Source organism: Chinchilla lanigera, unplaced genomic scaffold (genome assembly GCF_000276665.1).
Source record: "Chinchilla lanigera isolate Chin_1 unplaced genomic scaffold, ChiLan1.0 scaffold00106, whole genome shotgun sequence".
NCBI classification, from domain to species: domain Eukaryota; kingdom Metazoa; phylum Chordata; class Mammalia; order Rodentia; family Chinchillidae; genus Chinchilla; species Chinchilla lanigera.
This window is the reverse complement of record NW_004955507.1, coordinates 5283731-5303538: the sequence shown is the minus strand read 5'-3', so window position 1 is coordinate 5303538 and position 19808 is coordinate 5283731. Positions and strand designations below refer to the sequence as shown.

Below are 19808 nucleotides of genomic sequence, written 5' to 3'. Positions count from 1 at the left end.
TATAATGTATAATTACCACCTATATGGAACTTCACAATAGGCTTCACAAGGCTTTACACAGAGTACAGAAAAAGAGGTGTGGAGTTTGTGAGATGCTTTTAAGAACTTTTTGAATCCCCCACCATGGGAACCAGAAATGATATATTCCTCAGCTTCCTCTATAATCTACTGAGACACATGCATATTCTTCTTTGTTTATGGTACTGGGGATTGACTCCAAGGCTTTCATACTGAGCTACATCCTCACCTAATTTTATTTTTTATTTTGAGAGAGCTTCTCACTAAGTGACTAAATTGGCCTGGACTAGCACTTGTAATCTTCCTGCCTCAGCCTCCCATAGTTCTGGGGATTACAGGCGTGCATCACCCCACCTGACTTTGTGCATACTCTGACATAAGTTTACTTCTTTCATGAAACAGTGCCCTCTCACACAATGCCCATTTTCTTTGTAGATGTGGAAGGACAGTGCTTCTCTGGGGTCATCAATGCGAACAAGATGATGTGTGGGACAGCAAAGCTGCACTACATTTCAGATGCGGAGAAATAGAATAAGCTGAATAATTTGCTCTGTACAGCTTCAAACAAATCAAAGCAACTGGGCTCTAAAAGAGTTACCCTTCTAGTTTCCAGAAATAGTAAAAGTGACAAACTTTATGCTGCTAAGTCCAAGGATATATTGGTACTATAGCTCATTAACATATAGCAGAGGAAGAGATAACTCCTCAGAGAGAAAACTGTTGAATGCTACTCCATGAAGCATTTTTACATGGCCCTTGAGTGTACTACTGTGCCAATGAACACCCGTGGGAAACCTACGGGTTGGGATGAAAGGTAAGGAGACTGTGTTTTATGGCAACGCACTTTCTAAAAATGAAGGCCACATCTGCCATGAGTAAAAGCATATTTTACTCTCGACTCACTGCTATCTCCTACTTCTACTTCCTGCAGATGCTCTGACATCTGGTTTGCATCTCTCGCATGTTCCTGATGTCCAGTATCAACTGAAACCCAGCCCTGTGCTAATGGCATGGTTTGCTTAAATGTGTTTCCTTGATTTCTAACAGGTGTGGGCTCCTTAACCTTCCTTGAGGGGTTGCTTTCCTCAAGTTTTGACTATTTCCTCCCACTCTACAATTTATAATACTAGTTCCAAACCTGCCCACACTCTAATGAGATACAAAGTAAAATATGCACCTATGGTATAGTTGGCCCTTATTTGGAACACAATATTAAGATGGTTTGGGTTGGAACTAGAGAAATTATCATCAATGAAGCATCAGAGGTTTGAGTCATACCTCACCAGAGTTAAGTGATATTTATGGTGATCCCTCTTTCCTCTATTGAACAGCACCACGTGGTAAGACCCTTGACTCCCAATGATTTGGAATGCATTTCACCTAGATCAGTGATGGTGACCATTTAGAGACAAATGCCCACACTGCAAACCAGAACCCACTTATTTATCACAAAGTGCCAATACTGCAATTAAACCCAAATACTGGCATTTTAGTTTAAAACAACTCACACACTAATATCTTTTGTTTTGAAAGAGAAACATCAGGTGTGCCATAAGTTCACCACCACTGAACTAGATCAATGCTTTTTCATCTGATTATACATTAGAATCACCTGAGAAGCTTTAAATGCATTTTAAGGATTGGATCCTACACTGAGAGATTCCTATTTCATTGGTTCAGGGAGGAGTAGTGGCATAAAAAGTTTAAATGTTCTCCAGTTATTCTAATATTGCACCAGCCAAAGTTGGGAATTATCATTTTGGTTTATAGTAATGGTTCTCAGAGTATGGTTTCTGGACCAGTGGCACCACCATCACTGAAGAACTGGGTATAAATGCAAGTCCCCAGGTCCCATCCCAGAACTAGAGAATCAGAGTCTAGGCAGATGCAGCTCGGTGATCTGTGGTTTATAATAAGCTTCACAGGTGGCTTTGGGTCAGGCTAATGTTTGAAAACCACTCATTTATGGGTATACTTTTTACACTTATATATTTGTCTGATGACCTATGAGGAAGGGAAGCAAGTACTGAGATGTTTAGCAAATCCAAGCCCCTCTGGAACAAAGGGTAGTTGTAGTGGCAAGCTAATGATTTCTCTCACGTGATGTGGGTGGTTAAGGTGTTTTTGACATGGGGCAGAAGGTAGTTGCTAATTTTTAATCCTGAGTTCGGGAAGGGGTCTCTTTGTGGTTTTTACATGAATCACCTCTGCAACAGACGTGAGGTTCTGCAGTATTAAGCTCCTGGCATGTCCAGGTGAATCATATTTCCCACTATTAAAAGTTAAACTCATCTTTTCTAATACCGCAAGAATTGAAAGGGTGTTTCTAGTGTCAGTTACACAAATCCAAAGTGCAACACAGATTACATTTTCAGACATTGCTTTGAAAGAGTGATTCTCAATTGGGGCTGAGCGGGGGAATTTTGTCCTCCAGAAAACACCTGACAATGTCTAGAGGACAATTTTGGTTGTTACAAACTGAGTCCGGTATTTGGTGGGTAGAAAACAGTGACGAGGGCCAGAGATATAGCTCAGCGGCACAAGCGCCTGCCTGGCAAGCACAAGGTCCTGAGTTTGAATCCCGGTACGAAAAAACAAAAAACAATGATGAGGCTACACATTCTATAGTGCACAAGATAGGCCCAACAACAAGGACTTATCCACCTCCAAATTTTAATACTGATGATGTTGGCAGTCCTGCTTTAAAGAGACAAAAAAGTACAGCAGTGATAGCAACATCTTACTATAGTTTTTTTTTTGAAGAAGTTGAGATATGCCCCAAAGGTCTTTAACCACAATAGTCATCTCATATACTAACTAACCCTAGTGTAGTCTGGGCAGGTGCCATTTCAACCAGTCAATTCTTGTTTTCATGAGATACACTTATAAATCTTTAAAAAAAATTTTTTTTTTTTAATTTTGAGGGGGGGAACTGGGAGGGAGTTAAACTCAGGACCTCATGCTTGCCAGGCAGGTGCTGCACCACTGAGGTTGATCCCCAGCCCCTTGTAAGTCTTACACTGATTAATTTTTGCCTACTTTTTATTTAGAATGTTGTATTTGTCTTTGATGTTTGTTTCTAGTGAAATCTAATAATAAGTTCTGGTTATTTTCTTTTCCTAACTTGTGTTTATTTTATTTGTGAACAATAACCTATAATTTTGTGCTACAATCAATAAAAACTCATCATAAGTACATTTGATATAATTTTTATACTTCTCCAGAACTTGGTGATACCCTTTCACAATACCAAATGGACATATTTGGGATTCTAAGACTGAATAAGAAGGAAGTGTCAAAGGATTAGCAAAAGAAAAAACTGAAAAATGTACAGATATCAGCATATCAGAGAGGAAAAGTCTGTTATGAAATGAATAAACAAACAGACATCTCCTTATTGTCAAATATTCATAATATAGCAATGATTGAATTGAAAGAAGAAATGAAACTAAAAAAATTCCAATAGTGGTCAGTGATTATAATAATTCTATAGATGGTGTTGACAGAGGTGATCAACATCTAACAAGTTATCCTGTAATCAAAAAGTGGGGAAAAATGTCACTATAAAATATTTATGCACCTTCTGGACCAAACAATATGAAACTTGCTTGTTATTTATTCAAAACAAGGGGGGGGTTCAAAAAGTCTTTTACAATTTAGATTAGGTTTAATAGACCTATTGAAAATGGGATAGTGAAAGGACAACCAGCACGTCCATCACTGCTGTCTTCACCGTTATGTTTAGTGGGGAGACATTTTATTGAAATTATACCTCCCGGAGAAAAAAAGGAAATGCCAACACGACAGTGTAAAGTGTGCTGTTCAAAGACAGTCAATAATTCAAAAAGAATTCAGAAAGAGATAGTACTGTCCAGATTGTCATGTTGCATTGTGTATTTGTTTTAAGACACACCATACACAGAAAATTATGGAATAAAATTGTTAAAATTATCATTTTTATCTTTCCTGTTATAAAATTTGATGAAAAAGTGTGTCCTGTATTTAAATAATTGGACTGGTAAGTGGTTAATAAACATAGCCTTGTCTGTTGTAGATGGTTTAGGCACAGCCTACAGAGAGCTTGCAAAGATCCTGATAACATATTTCCTATGCCTTGAAACCAAAAAAAGCTAATGATTGGTTTCCTCTCTCTCTTTTTAAAAATAGCTACAGCACTTTGGTAAGGTAATTTTTCCCAAGATAAAATATAGAGGCCAAGAGGAGGACATACTGCTTGGAAATAGAGAATTTAGGAAAGCAAAGATCATTTTATGGTTTCCTCACTTATGACCTTCACCTCGTAAAATACAGTGCTTTTTGCTATGTTCTTCTAGGTCACTGCAATATCTTCTGTTCATTTGGCAGATAGCACTGAGTGCCTCTTCTTTCTTAGGCTGGACTCTGGGACCAAGTGTGTTCCTCAGAGCAGCAGCATGAACATGTGAACATTTGTTGTAGGATTCCCGCTTCCTACCTATAGAATCAGGATCTTGAGACTGAAGTGGGGCCCAGACAGCCTACAATCATGAACTCTCCATGGTATTTGTATGCACATTAAATCCTGAGAAACGCTACCCTTGACAGTTACTACTCAAAATGTGGTTGTTGGTCGTTGGATAGAAGCACTGTTTGTGGGAGATGGAGGCATTCAGGCCTCACCCCAAATCTCTGAGTCAGAACACCTGCAGTTCATCAAGATCTCCAGTTGATTCCTAACCACATTTGACTATGAGAACTGGTCAAAGCTACCAAATCAAATTTCCCGTAAGTTCAAAACTGGACCTGGGGGCTGGGGATTTAGCTCAGCGGCAAAGCGCCTGCCTGGCAAGCACAAGGTCGTGAGTTCGGTTCCCGGTACCGGAAAAAAACAAAAAAAAAAAAAAAAAAAAAAAAAAAACCTGGACCTAACCCTTGAATTTGATTTGGTTCTCATCCAATTTGGTTTGTAACCAGAACTGTGAAAAGAACTAAGTTTGTGAACTGAGGCACCATGTATTTTTCTATTTTAATCATGGATTTCTTTATTCAATCCTTACCTACAAGTAAACAGAAAAGACTCTAGCTCAGTGACTCTTAACCCCAACTACATGTTGGAATCACCGGGGGAGCCTTAAAACCTGTTGGTAGCTATGTCTCACTCACAGAAATTCTGATCTCAATGATCTGTATGGGATGTTTAAACTTCAGATAATTTCAGTGGGCTATTTCTCTGCCCCATTCTTTGATCTTCTGTCCCTCTTTCTTCCTTTTGACTAAAGGTTCCAGCAGAGGTTATCATTTTAAATATCACCATTACCTCTCTCCTGAGAACTAGATTTCTATCTTAACACCAGTGTCTATTTTGAACTCTCTTCCCACTTGAGACATTTTCTGAGTTGCCCCTTGTCTCGAAAATCACATATCAAATGATCAAGATCTTGAAGACTCACTATCCCTGCTGGTCCCTTCTTTACTAAATGAAACCATCGACTTTTTACTTATGCTGAGTTGGAGCCCAAGAGTCATCTCGTAGCTTCTTTTCCTTTGCCTTCTACTTAGCAAAAACCTCCACCTCCTTTTTTCCATGTTTATGAGTGCCCACTACATGCCAAGATCTCTTCTAGGTACTAACCATGCAGGCATGAACCAAATGGGTACGATCATTTTCCTGCGCAACTTCATCCCCAACATAATTTGGGAGGAAATGATAAACCAAATAAATAAGTAGGATGAATAGCAGACAAAGTTCTAAGGGGAAAGCAAACTAGGGAAGAACAATGTAGAATTATATGGTAATGAGCAAGCAGTACTACAGTTTAGGTAGGGAGGTGAGGGAGAAAATTCCTGAAAAGATGATGTTTGAAAAGATCTGAAGACACTAAAATGGGAAGCCCCATGTGTGTCTGGGGGAACATCTTTGAGCAACAAGATGCAAAGAGCCTAAGCTGGGAGAGTAACTGATGTGCTTTAGGAATGGCAAGGTCAGTGTGGTTGTTGCAGAATGTGGGAGGAGACGGTGATGGGCGAGAAGGTCACGGAGGTAAAGGATGGGAATGTACAGCTATGGCTGAGACTGGAAATTCTCCTTTAAAGATGTTGGATCTTACCTTAAGTGACATCAAGTCACTATAGGTTTTGGTTTGTATTTATTTATTTGCAAAAAGTGACATGGTCTGATTTGTTTTAAAAGGAACTCTGGCTGATATAAGAATAAACACATAGTGGACAGCAGCGGCAGCAGTGAGACCTGATAAAAAGTTGTGGCAATAACCCAGATGAGAGGTAACTGGCAGCTTAGACTGGGTGGCAGTGTGGGAGTGGAGTCACCGTGTCAGAGTCTCCAGACATGTTTAAGGCAGAGTCTGCCTTAGTGGCTGGATGGGGAGTGAAAGAGAAAAGAGAAAGTTTGGGCTGAACAATGAGAAGAATAGAACTGCAGCTAATGGAGTTTGGAAACACTGTGTGAAGGGTGCAGGGAGGTGGGACAGAAATTTCTTTTCCCCTTCCAGTTCAGGTCCTTCTCCTCCCTCTGAGGTGTTGGGCATCAGCTATGGATGCAGTAGCTCAGCTTTGGAAAGGTTAGAGATGTCATCTAAACTTTCAAGAAAAGATGTCAAGTGGCAGTTAAGAATTTAGTGTGGAGTTCAGGTTGTTGATATGGTATATTTTGGAGAAAGAATGAAATAATTAAGAGGGTGAGAGCAGACACAGAAGAGATCTATTACTGTGCTCTGGGGCACGCCAACACTTAGGGTCAGAGAAATACAGCATTCATCTACCACCAAATATTTGAATATGTGAGCATTGTTCTAGGGACTGAGGATATACCAGCAGATATGACATAGAAGGAACCGGTGAAGGAGATTGAGCAGGAGCAGGCAGAGGTGAAGTAGTCTCAGCTTTTTCATCCTTCCAGGTTGCAAGTGTATAGTCCTCTTTTCCATGCCTCCATCCCATTTTGGAAGACTGCACTAATAACCTAGCCCGCCTTCATTTGGGTTTTTTTTAGCTGTAGTCCACTGTATAGATATATGCCATGTGATCTACCCCTCAAACACTGCATGTGTGACGTTGCTCTCAGTCTCAGTCACATGTACCAGCACCGGGAAGGATCATTTCTAAACTTCTTCCTGGCATTAAGCTCCTATAATTTTTTGATAGATAGCTTGTCTTTTCTAATTGTCTATGAAAATATATGATGATTCATAAACAATGGCACCAAAATTGGAACTTAGGGAACTGAACCTGCCACAGCTCATTTTGGGTCTCCTGGGCTCTATGCACAGTCAGTAATTTTCCATAGGTTTTCTTCTTAGGTATAGTTAATTTTACATAAGCTGGATCAAAGAAAGGACTTATACAAGACAACTAACTACAGACAATTCACTTGACTGGACAATTAAATGCTGATATTTTATACTCTGAGTAATTAATTTAAAAATAACAATATGCAATGATTAACCATTGTTACTCTCCTATTATCTTGTTTTGAAATTTTTTTCTTTAAAATTAAGAAAATGGTGCCCATATAGTAATGAGAACACAAAATGACTTACTATTTTGAAAAGATCCTATCTAATTTAAAGGCTTTGCAATTGTGAGGGATTACTATTACTATTTTTATTATTTGTTTTTCTGGGCTTCAGTTTTCTGAACTTTAAATCTAAAACGTGGAGCCAAGTACGGCAGCATATACTTATGATCCCAGTACTTTGGGAGGCTGAGGCAGGATGATCATAGGTTCAAGCCTAGTCTGGGCAACTTAGACCCTGTCTCAAAATTTAAAAAATAAAAATAAAAATAGGGCTGAGGATGTAACTCAATGTAAAGGCCCTTCCATTGCCAAATAAGATCCATATCCATCCATACATAAATGAATAAAATAAAAAATAAGTAAAATAAAATTTGGGACAAGATCATCTCCAAGGTTTCCTTCCTGGTTCTAAAATTCTATAGTTTTAGTCAGTCTAAACAGTCTCGTGCCGCAAAAACAGTTTGGCTTTATAGGGTGCTTTTTAAAAATAATGTGTAATATTGTATATCAGATTTTTAGCAATGCCAACAATTACAGCCTCTTGTGTTTACAAAGGGTTGTGAATTCCTAATGTTCATATCTTAATACTGAAGAACTCCACTGGAATGAGATAAGAAAAAGCTACCTTAACAAATGCTAGTTGGCTTCTATATAAATAAGCGATCACTTTCTACCAAATCAGGCAGAGAAACACAGAAATATTCTCCTACTAACCCAGCATCAACCACCCTGACTTGGAAAACCCAAACTGTCTCTTTTCTAATTAAAAATAAAAAAGAATGGCACTGATTTGTAGCCATTATTTTGTTATCTAGTTTGGCTTTATCAGAAGTAGTATCACCGAAGAATTTCTTGAGCTACTAAAGGGCAATTATAAAAAAAGCTAACTGCGTCATCCAGAGCACCATGGTAACCACCATCACTAGCGCATGAAAAAACAGTTGTTAGTCACTAGACTTTAAGCCAGTTGGCACTTTGGCTTGTTAAGCAACACTGCAAAAATAGAGAAGTAACAACTCGTTATCTGGAGATCTGCCTGAGCAAATATGAACCCAGTCCTAGAACTATCCCACCACGTCTGTCTATCAGCTCCATACTGCAGTCTCCCGGTCAAAGCCTGTTAATCATTTATGCAACCAATATTTACTGAAATTTATCGTATACCAGTACATAATTCTCAACTTGTATGTTTACTTAGTTTGGTTAAATGGAAGCTGCGAGTGAGATGAATGCAGAAAGGAGGTTCTATGGAGAATACTGTGGGAGAGGGATTTGCCCGAGGCATACACCAAAAGAACGACTAGCTGACAGCCAGAGGATGGACAAAAAGTTTAAGAAGTAGACAGAACTGCTTTATATTACAGCACAAAATAGCCACCTTCTCATGACCATGATCCTGAAAAGGTTAAATTATATTTAGAACCCTTTATTAAGCAAGGCAGGAATGGGCATAAAATATTTTAGAAATACCACCATCAAAAATGGTTAAAACTACCATTTTGGCATTTGAAGGGAATAAAAATTTTGTTTGACAAATACTTCATTATATTCCATTCCCCATAATGCTGGGAGAAAAGCAGTATTACGGTAGTGCCTCACCAGCATTCACACGCAGTGCTGGCTCTATTCTTCCTTCATCATTCTAGCTCAGAGTCCTGCCTGGCTGCAGTGCTTTCTCACTTCATAACCGTGGAGCCCGATCCCTCCTTTTCTTTCAAGACTGAGTAGAAATTCTGCTCCTTCAAAGAAGTTTTCCAGGATCATCCAGGGAATTACTTTTCCTTCCTTTTCACCTACAGATGTTTTCTGGATGCCGTTTCCTGTACCCCAGGTTGGCTTATATTACCCTTTCCATCACAGCCCTTCTCAGTCCCACATTTCTGTCCAAGTTGGTGCACCAGGGCTATGGTGCCCAGTGCATCTTACCAGACTGCCCAGATGTTGACAGTATAGTGGAAGGTTGGCTGGTGGAGGTGGTGCTTTCCCTAACATATAACAACAGCCCAGGAACCCTGCAGGGCATTGCTGGCCTTCACAAATCTACTTCCTTCTCTCAAAGAGCTCTTGTTCTCATCAACAATTTCTCAACTCCCTTTAGGGTTCAGCTCAAAGGATTCCACCCTTACCCACAAGACCAGGTCAGGACCCCCTATTATATGCTCTTAGGGCTCTCTATAATTTTTCCCCAAGTCAATTGTAACCATTTGTAATTATCTGCTGGTTAGTATCTCACTCCACACTCAACTGTAAGCTCCAGGAGGACAGGAATGATGGTCTGTCCGGTCCACCTTGTTTCCCCAGTGCTTATGAAGGGCTGAAACAGAATAATGTCCATCAGTACATAGAAGGGAGGAAAGGTGGGAGGGCTTGAAAAAAATCTCAATTTGGAAAGGAATGAACAACAGGGAAAAAAAAAAAAAAGATCTTGTTTTTGAAGGCCTACAAGTCCCCAAACACCAACATAGAGGTAAGCCAGTTTCACAGAGTATTAGGAAAGTCCACAGACCCTTCTCAGAGACATCCCATGCTTTAAGGAGGTCAGGAACACAACTAAATGTATCTGGTGGTGAAAACATGAAATTGAGGTGAGCTATAATATTGTTTAAATAAAAGACTCAAGACAGATGATAAGAGGAAATCAAATGTAGCTGTAGCCTGTGGGATTTAGATTAGATAAAAAAGAATGTCTGACAATGAAGGCTGAGATGGCCTGGAAAGCAAAGTTAAACACAAAACAAAAACGTGAATTAGATTCTCTCTCAGGTTCTTTAATGCTTCTTCCAGATCAAGATTCTATTGTTCAGTGGCACAGCGCCTGCCTGGCAAGCGCAAGGTCATGAGTTCGATTCCCGGTACCGGGGGAAAAGAAAAAAAAAGATTCTATTGTTGTCTGGCATTTCTTTTGCCAGACTGAAAAAGAAAAAGGATAGTGCATAAAAGCATTATAACAATCATAATGAAAATTTTTAAAGAAAGAAAAATAAGCCTAGAACTTTACCATCTGACATAATTAATTATTTTCATTTTTTCTTGTTTCTTTTTTCCTCCCTGTACACAACAGAGTATGCTTTAACTGTGTTTTGCTTTACCTCTTACAAAGTACATATCTCATTCTAAATCTTACTAATTACTTAGCAATGTTTAACATATGTTAAAGTGTATTATGTCTAATTTTAGTAGTGAAATGTATCTTCGAGTAAGAAGTAAGGCTTTATTTTCTTGTATGGAAGACAAAGAATGTAGCGCTAATGATAGGTCTTTACAGAATTATGTAATGGAATGATCAGTCTTCTTGCTGAAATGGCTCACATTAGAATTTAGAGCATTAAAAAAATGGACTTTTTTGACCAGATCATTTATCAGTGAAAACATTGCATTGCATGTCTGGGCCAGGAGCACTTACTGGCTGGTTAGATATATTTTTGACAACAGATTCTTTCCAAAAAGACTCGAAAGGAAAGAGGGTTCGTTTTAGCTCCATAATGGCTAGTTACTGTCTGCCTTGGTCACCACTGTATTTCCAGGTCTAGTACAATGCCAGTCCAAAGCAGAGTTCAAAACATATTTGAATGAGTACATTAATAAGTCAAGCCTGAATATAAAAACTGCAGTAGACTATTTTAAAGCCATGCTCTATAGGTAGAATGTGCCAGCATATGTGGGTTGTCTTTTGCTGGGGCAGATGGTGTTACTAACTCAGCAGGGTTAACTGAGTTAACTGCCGGTGCTGTAGTACTCAGAGGCCTTTGAATTCAGAGCAGAGCTTTAGTCATTCCCTCTATTATCTATACAGTTCTGATTTTCTCTTAAAAATAATCTATTATGGGGGGAAAGGCTCTATTTTATAAATGAGGCTTCCCAAATTACAGAACTCATATCTGAAGAAACCACAATGAAAACAGTGCTATCACAAGAGATAAACACTGTAGGTATTAGTTTTGTGTATGATGGTAGGATCATGAATTTTCCCCTTTATTTAATTAAGGCTACTCTATGTGTAATATATTTTAAATATACTAATAGAATGAGTTATTTCATGATAATGAGATGATTCTCTTTAGATGATTTTCCTAGTTCTCTTTTCTACTGTTTTATATTTTGTGTTTCTATATGAAGTATATAGCTTATAAACTCTACTAAAAATTTTATAACACCAAAATATGGCACCTAGTCATAGGTACTCCACCCTCCTCGTTCCCACTGGAGTTTACATTTCTTTTACAGCACTTCTATTTTAATGGTCTTTGCACAGGTTCATCTTACTCATATATCAAGAAGAGACTTGTAAATTTTAATACTATCGGAAGTCATAGGGAAAGGTGAGTCTATCCTGTCTTCTAGCTTCCAAAGGAGAATACTATTCCTGCACTAGGTTCTAGGCCTTTTGGGAGCAGGTTTTGTATCTCATGCACCCAACATTAGCACAGAATTGGAACCCAGAAAGGAATGTTTGCAATAACTGGGTGAAAAACAATAAGATGCATCATTTTTCTTCTGACGTTTAAAGTTTGCTTTGTCCTGCTGCAAAGTCCACAAAGACTGGGGTGGAGAAAACTAACAATGCATTTACTCGGGTCAGCAGATCCTTCCCATTTACTGTATTTCAGTTTAATTCCTTCGGTCATCTATTCAATCTTTCAAGAAATATTTAATGAAAATTTACTAAATGCCATAGCCATTGTTAAATGCTAGAGTTACAAAGATAGGTATTGCCCTGCACATGCTCACAGCATCGGGGGAAGGCACTTGCAAATAAAGATGGATATTACAAGTTAAGTCCGTAACAGAGATAATGAGCCTGGTACATGCCTGGTACATGCCTCACTTGGGAGGCTAAGGCAAGAAGATCATAAATTTGAGTTCTGCCTAGGTATCTTAGTGAGACCCTGTCTCAAAATTAAAAAATGAAGGTCTATGTGAAGCACTGGGTTCAATCTCTAATACTGAAAAAAAAAATTGTAAGAGAGATCTATATATAGAACAAGGAGGCTGGCCAAAATTGGGGCTTAAGGAAAAGGTTCCAGAGGAGACAGCCTCTGAGCTGAGTGTTAAAACTGGAGCCAAAGCTGGATTAGTGGGTAACGCATATTCCTAACAAAGCGTACACCGTGAATAAAGGCACAAGGAAAAAAAAACAAAACCAGCCTCATGCTCTGTAGAACTTAGGGTTGCAGCAGCCAAGAGCTGTGGCAGCGAGGGGGAGCGATGAGGTTGGAGGCCAGGGAGGCAGCAGGCTGTGAGCAGTGCTAGCCCTGTTCCCAGATTAACAGGGCTTGAGGGAGTAGAAGCCACAGAAGGGTTTTAGCAGAGAACATCATTACTGAAGATTATTTTAGTGGCTCTTGGACAGCACTGATTTGCAAGACGTGTAACTTCTTAGGAGGTATTTGGACAAATGAATAATAGATTATGTTTGTATTTAATAATCATAGCTAACACAGCATTTATGATAAGTTCTAAATAATCATAAAGCAATAGTTTTAATATTTCAAACTACCTTATGAGTAAATGTTATTATTATCTTCATTCACAGCTAACAAGACAGATACAGACAGTTAAGCAATCTGCTCAAAGCCACTATCAACCCAGGTAGTCTGGTACCAAAGCGTATCTCTTTATCATCATCCCATTTGTTTAATTTCTGCTTCTTGTATTAGCATGAAATCATGCAGACAGGAATCACACTGGTGTTTTGCACTCTGCCTATACACCAGGTGCACAGTAACTATTTGTTAATAAAATCAATGAATAACTGAACTAGAAGAAATAGTGGGCTCATTTATGTGTAGGTTCAAGAGGTAGTTTAGGTGTAGTACTGATGATTGTAATATACCAGTTACTCAATAAATGAATATTTATAATTACATTCCACAGCACTGGTGGCCCTGTCCATTGAAATAATGGACTTTGGTGACTGTTATGGAGTGAATGTGTGATTTCCCACCAAATTCATGGGTTGAAGCCCCAACCACCAGGGGGGCCTTTAAGGAAGTAGTTAAGGTTAAATGAAATAATAAGGGTAGGCCCTAATCTAATAGGATTGGTGCTTTTCTAAGAAGAGAGACAAGAGCTCTCTGCTGCCACTGTACATGTCCTGAGGAAAGGCCATGTGAGGACATGGAGAGAAGGCAGCCATCTACAAACCAAGAAGAGAGCCCTCACCAGAAACTCAGCTGACCAGAACCTCAACCTGGAACTTCTAGTCTCTAGAACCATGAGAAAATAAATTTCCATTGTTTAATCCATCTGGTCTATAATACTTTGCTATGGCCGTCCAACCAGACTAAGAAAATAAATAGCAGGATGAGTGTGGGTGGTAAAGGAGAGGTGTCTAACCTGGGGGACTGGAGAGATAGTGGATGTCACTAATTGGGATAGAGGCCTTGAAAAAGGAAGAGAAGGTATTTGTTATGGTTAGTGCAAGCACACTATTCTGTATTTAGGGTTCACCTCACTCAAACATGGAAATAAATAAGTTGGCTATTTAAAATCAGTTAATAAATGAATATTTATAGTTACATCACACAGAAGTGGTGGCCCTGTCCTTTTCCTGTGACTACAAAGTAAACAACATTCTCTGCTCTCAAGGAACTCACAGTCCAAGGGAGAGAGCACTGTTCCTTTCAGTGAAGCCAGCATCCCAAATGGAAAAGTCATCCTCCCCTTCCTCACTTCTAAAGAACTGTGACTCATCAAGAATAGAGATTAAAAAAAAAAAGAATAGAGATAAAATTCCATGTGGACAAAGATCTTTGGAGTCACATGATCCAGATTTGAATCTGAGTCTTGGAATATACTAGCTGAGTGATGACCTTAGGTGACTAAATTACCTTTCTGGTTATTAATATAGCCTGTAAATGCAGAGATTTTTGTAAAGGATCAAAGGTGGACAGAAACATTTCATAAAGTGCAATATGCACATCAGCGATCATTTTAATTATTAAAGCTACACTTCTGACTCACAAACTGGAGGTAAATCAGCCATGAACAGCAGGTTAGAGGTGAAAAGGCTGGTTTGGTAAGTGGTGGGAATTCCAGGTTGGAGGAAAAAGACTAGAGTAGCAGGGGAAAAAATCCCAGGCTTTGGGATCCTATAACCTAGTTCAGTCACAATTCAGTCAGTTATTAGCTATGGAAAGTTCAGCAAATCATGTTATCTATCAGAGTTAGTTTTTTAATCTGTAAAATGGAGTTAATATTTGTCCTGGAAGGTTGTTCTGAGTATGTAAAGAGCTTGGTGCAATGCCTGGCAGAGCTGTTGCTCAATTAAGGCTAACTTGCTCCTATTAATTAATGATTTTCCTCTTCTGCCTCCTGAGGGGTTTGTTTAGGTGGTTAAGTTACTTGAGGTGCAAGAAGTAAGGGAAATGGAAGAACTGTTATAAGCTCCGAGAGCTAATTTTTAAAGTAAAGGAGTTTAATTTGGTTTTCCTCTCCTAATCCATGGCACAATCATGACTCAAAGAAATTGACCACTGTAGCATGTGGCCTGCAGCCTGACTCAATCAGCTTGTTCCTTACTCCTTGTCTTCTATCCTAAGTAGATATCCAAAACACTGTTAAGAAGGCCTCTCTAAAGATGATGCTTCTCAAACTTTAATATACACATGAACCGTCTGAGGGCTTGTTAAAATGCAGATTTTCATTCAGTGGATTTAGGGTGGGGCATGAAATTCTGAGTTTCTAATAACCTCCCAAGTGAGACTGATGGTGCTGATTCATGGATTACACTCTGAGGAAGTGGTAAGGCTCTGCAAGGACATGGAAGTATCTTCCCAGCCATGGTGTTCACTGTTGGAATTTTCTTTAGAGATCTACCTAATGGTGGAGTATTCATAGAACACAAACCTATTTTAGACAAGATTTGGAAATTGCTCCCAGGGACTCTTTCAGATCAATATCATTCTTTTTTCAACAGTCTACTGTGTGCAGGACACTGTGGCAAGTGCTGGGGGCACAAAGGTTAGTAATTCCTGCTTCTGCAGAGGGCTCTTATCAACACTGTGTGGCACAGACCTTAACTTCCTGGAGGCGGTCTTGTCAGCACTGTTGCCTAAGTTGCATGGAGGAGAGATGCTAAAGAAATACTAAAGGAATGACTGAGTTCACAGGGCTTTCATTAAAAATATCTTCTTGTAGCACATGAAAATAAGACTTTTAAACTGCTTGTTATCTTAACTATCACATTTAAGGTTAATTATGTTAAAATGAGCCCATTTGATTGGCCTCTCATCCAATCGGACTGGTGTCCTAGTAAGAAAAAGAAATTTGGACGCACAAGGCACAACAAGGATGCACTGGAAACAGGAAAGACCCACGTCAAGATACAGCAAGACATCAAGCTATAAGCCAATGAGAAAGGCCTCAGAAGAAGCCGAACATGCTGACAGCTTGATCTTCTAGCCTCCAGAACTGTAAGAACAAATTTCTGTTGTTTAAACACCCCAATCTGTAGGATATCGGCAGCTCTAGTAAACTAATACAGAGTCTTCATAGCTTTTATGCCCAGATACAAGACCCTGTTTTTGTACGGTACAGGAAATGTAGGCATAATTCTATGAGTTGATGGATGAAACTCAGAGAGCATTGGGAAATATTAATGCAAGGATTCAAGGGAGAAAAAAAGTGAGAGACAGTAGCCCAGATCAGGCAACAGCACTGCCATATTCACATTTTCCTCCCCTTTGCCACATGATATCAACACAAAGTCTAGAGGTGCTCTCTCTCCAGATCTGACACTGAACGTCTTTTATACTTGCTTCCCTTCCCAGGCTGTGTGTTGATATTTAACACAATTTTAAAATATTGTGGCAGGAGGAAGACCCCAGATTTCTCTCTAGAAGAGATCCTAAAGATTACTTGTGAAGGTAAAGAACAAACAAAAAAATGCATTAAAAACGCGTAACTGAGAGTCCTGCTAGCTACATTTGAGGACTGATTCTAAGTCAGGTCATTGGTTTGTTTATAATAAACATGTCAACTCCCTGGGGGTGGTGGTGCATGCCTGTAATCCCAGCATTCAGGAGGCTGAGACAGAAGGCTGGTTGCTGCAAGTTCAAGGCCAGCCTGGGCTACAAAGTGAGGTCAAGGCCAGCCTGAACTTCATAGCAAAACCCTGTTGAGAGAGACAGAGAGAGCAAGAAAAACATGTTAACTCATGTACAAATACGTGCTTCCTTTAAAGTAGTCATTCTGGAAAGTTCTACACTTATTCTAACAACTATTCTCAAATTATAGAGTTGTTTTTTTTTTTTTTTTTTTTTTTGGTTTTTCCCCGGTACCGGGAACCGAACTCACGACCTTGCGCTTGCCAGGCAGGCGCTTTGCCACTGAGCTAAATCCCCAGCCCCTCAAATTATAGAGTTGTGTTTGGGTCTGTTAGGTAGTCTTTTGAATGATTTCAATGGTGTTTTCAATCTACTCTTGAAAGTAGATTTGATTTTTAAAAACATCCAGGGGCTCTTCAGGGTCAAATGTGGTGAAGCAGGGGACCAGATAGACATAAAGCCAAGAGGACTGACTCTAAAGTATCCTGGCTGATTTTTCTTGAGTAAATTTGTATTCAGCCCCCAAAGGGAGTTTCTGAAGACAGACCCCAGGCAGGAAGTCACCATGTCATATGCTTTGTTATAGCAGCAAGCTTGAGGTTAGGGAGGGGTGGCGGCTGTGCTGAGGGAAACCCCACTCATTTGGACACACAAGTTTTCTAGGGTTTCCTCTCCGTAGCTTGAATTTCTCAGATCCAGATCTATGTGATTTCATGGGGCGGGAGTTCCCAGAAGTACAAGGATTCCAATGCCTTCGCTAACTGTTAATCCCCAACATGGGTAGTTTGTCTGTTCAATGAATGGTTGATGTCAGTTAAATATGGGGAAGAATGTCCAAGGTGTCTAGGGCTTATTCTAACCCTACTCAAAGGGCAAAACTAGGAGACTCAGGAGGCATACATTTCTGCTCTGGGTGAGGAAAACATTGTCTGCAGCTGGAGCTGTCCAGCAATGGAGTTTGCTCTGGAAATGGTGAGCTTCCAGAATGGGAGGAGTTCAAAGCAAAGGCTGCTGGTCTACAGAGGGACCCCCGTAATGAATGGGTGGGGAGTGAAGCAATTAAGTTCGAATGCTATCTTGAGTCCAATCTACACAATACCTGGCACTTCATAGGTCCTGAAAATATACTGTTTGAACGGCATGAATGAAGAATATTGTGCAGCTTATGAGCAAGTAGTAGGGAAGAAGCCTGTGGCTCAGTCAGATGGAGGGAAGGTAGGGAGTAGTGAGAGGAAAACAGTCAGGAAGCCAAGAGGCGAGTTCCTTGGGTTTTGGGCACCACAGCAGAGAAACTGCTTTGGGCACTCGAAGCTATGGTTATGAAAGGTCAAGGCCTTTGAAAAGGAAGGAAGCTGGAAGAGAAAAATGACCACTGCTCACCCTTTTTAAACTCCTCCAGCACTGTGTCCAGCCGGGTATCATTGAAGACGCAGTGTAGGGGCCGGTTGTAGAAGCGAGTGACGGTAAGGAGCGGGGTGCAGTCGTCGGGGTCCACAAAGGCCAAGTCTTTGACAAACAGAATGTCCACAATGTTGTGCCTCTGGTCGCCCTCGTACACCGGGATGCGAGTGTAGCCGCTGCGAAGGATCTCGGAGACAGTGGCGAAGTCGAGCACCGCGTCTGAACGCAGCATGAAGCAGTCCCCCAGGGGGGTCAGCACCTCCTCTACCACCTTGGTGCGCAGCTCCAGGGCGCCCTGGATGATGTTCAGCTCTTCCTTCACCAGGTCACTATAGGGGTCTGCAGCCCGCAGCGTCTCCAGCAGTTTCTCCCGCGTGTAGAAGGTGCTGATCTCCTGACGTAGCGCCCAGTCCAGCAGGCGCCCCAGCGGGTAGCACACCGGGAAGGCGGCCGCCATCAGGAGCCTGGTCAGGCACACACTGTGCGAGGCGATGGCCAGCCCATGCCGCGAGCACACCGAGTAGGGGCAAATCTCGGCTCCCAGGAACACTGCGCCGGTGCACACGAGCGCCGGCAGCCACGGGAAATGAACCCCCGCCTCGCTGTAGTCCTCCCCGGGGCCCCCGACGCCCGGCGGCAGTGAAGCGCACAGCCAGCCGGCCAGGGCGGCGTTGGCTCCGGCTTGGCCCAGGAGCAGGGTGCAAAGCAGATGGGTCCCCCTGCCGCGTACGGCCTGCACGCGGCGTGCCTGCTCCTGCTCGGCGGCCGAGCCACTGTTCCGCAGCACCCGTAACTCCACCGGGTCCAGCGAGAGCAGGCTCAGGCGCAGGCCGCTGAACAGGGCGGACAGGGCCAGCAGCAGGAGCGCCCCGAGCGCCCGCAGCCACGCGGGCGGCAGCAGGTCCCCACCCGGGCCGTAGAGCCGCGGGCGGACGCGCAGCAGGAAGCCGCCCGCGGCACCGTGGTGGTGCCAAGCGCGCCCATCCCAGGCGCACAGCGAGAAGAGCTTCCCGCCGCCCGCCCCACCGCGCTCCGCCTCGCCCTTGCGCAGCTCTCGCACCCGCACCTGCACCAAGGCCGAGCCCGCCACGCCCCCGGGGCGCAAGGGCCCCAGCACCTCCACGTCGGACGCCCAGTCGCTCTGCTCGCGGCAGCGCTGAGGTCCCGGGGCGTGCGTGGGGAGCGCGCTGGTCGCCGCGCCGCTCCCGCCTGGGGGCTCCTCGATAAACACTAGCCGCGGGGCCCAGGCGCCGGTGCTGTTTTCCCCCGGGGAGACGGTGGGTGCGGGCGCCGGCGCGGCGGGGGCCGGGGGCCCAGGCTGGAAATAAACGCGTAGGAGGAAGCTGGTGCCTTCGGCCGCGCGCAGGGTGCCTCCCTCTAGGGACACGCGGCCTCCAGCCGTGTCTTCCGGCCTCAGACCCAGCAGCCAGGCAGCGGCGGCCGGGGGTCGGGGAGACAGAGAAAAGAAAAGCAGGAGCACAGCGCCCCGGCTGCAGCAGTCCCGCAGCCTGACACCCACCGCCGCCGCCGCCGCCATCCTGCACCCAGCGCGGCTGCACGTGACACTGCAGAGAGCCGAGCGAGAGCGGGAGGAGGAGCTGGAGCGGGGACACGGCCGCAGGCAGCTCGCCACGTGTGCTGCCCCTGCGCGCGTGGGCTGGAGGCTGCGGGGGCTCGGAACCTGCCCGGGAGGGGAGTCCCCTCCCGAGGATGGAGAGGGCGAAGCACCACCGCGCGCAAAGCCTTGGGTGCACTTCAGTATAGATAACTGTAACCTGGGGAAGGCTTGGCTTGGAGCACGGCCTTCTACTCCAGCAATAAATCAGTCC

The 19808-nt window shown here is 42.4% G+C and overlaps 1 protein-coding gene across 2 annotated transcripts in view; it reads right to left on the bottom strand.

The window, feature by feature from the left end:
• Positions 1–19591, bottom strand: part of Cnnm1 (cyclin and CBS domain divalent metal cation transport mediator 1) — a 58913-nt gene extending 39322 nt beyond the window's left edge. For both annotated transcript variants that reach the window (XM_005407668.1, XM_005407669.1), the window contains exon 1: positions 17959–19591. In XM_005407668.1, coding sequence (XP_005407725.1) covers positions 17959–19516 — 1558 coding nt within the window. In that variant the 5' untranslated portion in view covers positions 19517–19591. The remainder of the gene's footprint in view (positions 1–17958) is intronic.
• Positions 19592–19808: the final 217 nt, after the last annotated feature.